The 4,510-nt window shown below is 38.0% G+C and overlaps 1 protein-coding gene across 15 annotated transcripts in view; it reads right to left on the bottom strand.

Annotated features, from left to right (window-relative positions):
* The window catches only part of KMT2C (lysine methyltransferase 2C), a 303,056-nt gene that overhangs the window by 225,344 nt on the left and 73,202 nt on the right, over positions 1 to 4,510 (bottom strand). For all 15 annotated transcript variants that reach the window (XM_017519871.2, XM_017520002.2, XM_017519879.1 and 12 more), the window contains one exon: positions 2,455 to 2,543. In XM_017519871.2, coding sequence (XP_017375360.1) covers positions 2,455 to 2,543 — 89 coding nt within the window. The remainder of the gene's footprint in view (positions 1 to 2,454; positions 2,544 to 4,510) is intronic.

The raw sequence follows: 4,510 nt of genomic DNA, 5'->3' as shown, positions 1-4,510 counted from the left end.
AAAAAAAAAAAAAAAGAAGAAGCAGCAGAAGCAGAAGCAGAAAAGCATGCTAAGAATTGAAGAATAAAAAGCAAGCTGTTTAAAAAGAAACTTTGCCATATCTTGCAAGGCAGGCAGATCGCCTGAGGTCAGGAGTTAGAGACCAGCCTGGCCAACATGGCAAAACACTGTCCCTACCAAAAATACAAAAATTACTTGTGCGTGGTGATGTGCACCTGTAATCCCAGCTACTTGGGAGGCTGAGGCAGGGTGAACTGCTTGAACCCAGGAGGTGGAGGTTACAGTGAGCCGAGATCATGCCACACTGTACTCCAGCCTGGCTAACAGAGCAAGACTCCATCTCAAAAATAATAATCATAATCATCATCATCATCATCATCATCATCGGAGAGAAAATTTCTAAGTAAAACTGGAGGGTAACAATAAGACCTGCTTGAGATTTGAGGTCGCAAATTTAAAATGAAACCAGTCAGCAAGGTTACGTGTTTTTCTAGCCATGTTCAGGTGCTATAATGCAAAATTTGGGTTGTGTCATGAAAGCAAAACAGTAGAGGATGGCAAAGGAGTTAAGGTTGTTTAAGAGAATGACTAAAAAGATGGTTCATAAAATCTGTACAGAAAAGGAGAGGGACAAACTGCACTGGTAATATCACACTGAACTGGAGGTCTCGATAAGGCTGAACAATCAATGTGGCAGAGATATTAAGAGAAAGTGAGCTGGAAAAAGAAGTTGTAGTCAAAGAGTAGGATGGCTGAACTGAGATTTTTGAAAATGAAATCCGCAATCATCCTGGTGATTGCTACAATGACAAAGGCTAAAGTATAACCGTAAGAATGAGTAGCTGAGGTAGGTTAGAGAACTGGATTTTTGAGGGGAAAAAAGGAAGCGAAGAGGTAAGAGTACTGAATAGATGATCAAAAAGGACAATGGAAGAAGCAGAGAAGAGATGAATAGAAAAGCAAATGCTGAATCTTAATGAATGAGAGAGAATACCCAGGAAAAAAGCTGATACATGCAACAAAAAGGGTATATGGTACAGTTTGATAACACTGTTTTAAAGTAAAGTAACTTTCAAGTAATCATTATATTGGGGAAAAAAAAATAAAGCTTCACAAAGACTTTTCACTAGTAAAAGTAACAATATATAATACAGAAAAAAATCATATGAAAAAGAACAGAACTTATATAAATTCAAGTTTCAAGTAATATGATAATTGACTAATGTGCACAGAAGGATGAAATTTAGTATTCTCAACTTTCAAGCATCATCTTGTTACTCTAACTAGACCTTATTGGAAAGAAAGGAACGAGAGATCTGAAGACTTTCCAAGAATTATACCTATATGATAGCAACGCATCTGACAACCATAATGATTTTTGGAAAAATATATTTTAAGATACATAACAATTTTTAATTTTCTCATCTCTAACTGTATGATATTCTGTAAGCATCAAGATATATTCAACTTCAGGGAGAATGCCTATCACTGTGTCTAAATTCTATCTAACAACTGTTGAAAACTTTGCCAATGAGGGACTATCTCCTATAGGTATCCTCTAAATACAATATGAATCACAGTCCCTTTGATAACTTAACACTGACGTGTAAATTTTGGAAGCTGCTTTGGGCAACCAACTCTAGTTACCTTTTGCAGATGCACAACATACAACAGTTTATTTATTTATTTTTTTTGAGTGGAGTTTTGCTGTTGTTGCCCAGACTGGAGTGCAATGGCACGATCTTGGCTCACCGCAACCTCCGCCTCCTGGGTCCAAGCAATTCTCCTGCCTCAGCCTCCCGAGTAGCTAGGACTACAGGTATGCACCACCATGCCCAGCTAATTTTTGTATTTTTAGTAGAGACGAGGTTTCACCTTGTTGACCAGGATGGTCTCGATCTCTTGACCTCGTGATCCACCCGCCTCGACCTCCCAAAGTGCTGGGATTATAGGCATGAGCCACCACGCCCAGCCACAACAGTTTATTTAAGGGCACCTAAAAGTCCAGCAGACCAGAAACAATTTGGCCTAGTTTGGCCTAGCATTTCATAATATTAATTCCATAATAAAACATATTACTTTTTTCAATGCACATATTAACAAAATAAGCTTTAAACAAACACTAGATGGTTCATAGGCCAGAATATGCTATGAGCAATCATACTGTCTGGATTATTGTTTCTCCTAGTCTTTATTTTGTTTTGATAAAACATTTATCTTCAGATATAAAATAATTATACTAAATCAGGGCTTAGGGGAAAAGGAGAGAGAGCTAGCTCAGTTTTTTTCACTTTGTCATTAGTCATCAAAACTACTTAGGCAGATGGAAAACTTAAGAGTTCAGTATAAAGACAAATGCTTAATAACAGAATATTGCTATACAAATGCTGTATGCAGTGTATGGACATATACAAAGTATTATACACATTCTTATAAATTCTTGAGTTCTGATACCTGTTTCCATAATAGTTTCCATCTCTGTTGTCTCCAGCCCATCCATGCTGTCCTCATCTTCCACTGCAGTCTTCCCCCTACTTCGAGGTCTACAGAAAAAGAAATAAGTACATATTAGTTAATAAATTTTAAGGCTTAGACTTATATTCAACATAAAGCACAATTTGAAGGTATACAAAATAAATAATTTGGGCATTTTTCCAGCATTTTACCATATCAAGTAGAAAATATCAGAGTTTACAGTCTTTTTCTTCCTTAAATCCAGCACTTCGTCATACTCTAAATGTGAGAACAAACCCACATGAATATAATTGTGTCCTCACAATTCACTTAAGTACTTCTCACTTTGGTTTTGTCCCTCTTTTAGGTAACCTTCTGATGACTCTGTCTACAGTAGTGGCTTTTAACTACATAATGGGTTCTTCACAAAGTTCAAATACCAGGTTTTACCTCTACATTTAATAAAGTTGATAAGAAATGATCAGATATACGGTGACTGTGATGCGGATGACTAAAAAACAAAATTTTTAAAATTAAGCATGATTATAATCAGGTCCACCTTACAAGTATAATAAAATTTAATTTACAAACACTTCAGGAAAGTAAAATAAAGCTAAGAGTCACAGTAAGGTGACATTCCTGATGCAAAGCAATTAACAAAAAAAAAAACAAAACACAACTACTGACCTTAAATTTTGTGAATTATCCTAAATAAGGTATAGAATTGAGTAAAAGAGGCCAGGCGCGATGGCTCACGCCTGTAATCCCAGCACTTTAGGAGGCCAAGGTGGGCGGATCACGAGGTCAGAAGTTTGAGACTAGCCTGGTCAACATGGTGAAACCCCATCTATACTAAAAATACAAAAATTAGCAGGGCGTGGTAGTGCATGCCTATAGTTCCAAGCTACTCAGGAAGCTGAAGCAGGAGAATCACTTGAACCCCGGAGGCAGAGGCTACAGTGAACCAAGATCATGCCACTGCACGCTGGCCTAGGCAACAGACCAAGACTCCATCTCAAAAAATAAAAATATATAAATAGAAATGAGTAAAAGAAAAATTAATAACACATAAGAGCGACAAGATGTTAAACATAAAAACTTAGAAACTTACAAAGCATTAACCTGTAATCCCAGCTACTCAGGAGGCTGAGGCAGGAGAATCACTTGAACCCAGGGAGCGGAGTTGCAGTGAGCCGAGGTCACACCATTGCACTCCAGCGTGGGCAACAAGCGTGAAACTCCCTCTCAAAAAAATAAAAAAATAAAAAATAATAAAATAAAAACTTAACCAACCTAAACCACATCTATAACTTAAGAATATATTAAAAACTAAAGTGATCGGCCAGGCATGGTGGCTCACCCATAATTCCAGTATTTTGGGAGGCCACGGCAGGTGGATCACTTGAGATCCAGCCTGGCCAACATGGTAAAACTCTATCTCTACTAAAAAAAAAAAATACAAACATTAGCTGGGCATGGTGGCGCATGCCTGTATTCCCAGTACTCAGGAGGCTGAGACAGGAAAACTGCTTGAAACTGGGAGGCAGAGATCGCAGTGAGCAAGGATTGTGCCACTGTATACCCCAGCTTGGGCAACAGAGCAACGCTGTCTCAAAAAAGAAAAAAAAAAAAAAGTCTAAATCATTTCATAAATTATTAAAAACCATCAAAAAGTCATCCTTAACCAAAAATAACAAAATTAAAAGGACATATCTGAATCAGAATTCCAACACTGTCAAAAACTATAAATGAAAACAAAAAACTGAGTACAATCCTATTGAATATAATCAGAATGCCAGGATGATTCAATATTAGAAATTTGTTAATATTATATAACACGGCCGGGCGCAGTGGCTCAAGCCTGTAATCCCAGCACTTTGGGAGGCAAAGGCGGGTGGATCACGAGGTCAAGAGATCGAGGCCATCCTGGTCAACATGGTGAAACCCCGTCTCTACCAAAAATACAAAAAATTAGCTGGGCATGGTGGTGCGTGCCTGTAATCCCAGCTACTCAGGAGGCTGAGGCAGGAGAATTGCCTGAACCCAGGAGGCAGAG

This window comes from Cebus imitator, unplaced genomic scaffold, assembly GCF_001604975.1.
Source record: "Cebus imitator isolate Cc_AM_T3 unplaced genomic scaffold, Cebus_imitator-1.0 Scaffold20, whole genome shotgun sequence".
Taxonomy (NCBI): domain Eukaryota; kingdom Metazoa; phylum Chordata; class Mammalia; order Primates; family Cebidae; genus Cebus; species Cebus imitator.
This window is presented reverse-complemented; position numbering and strand designations above follow the sequence as displayed.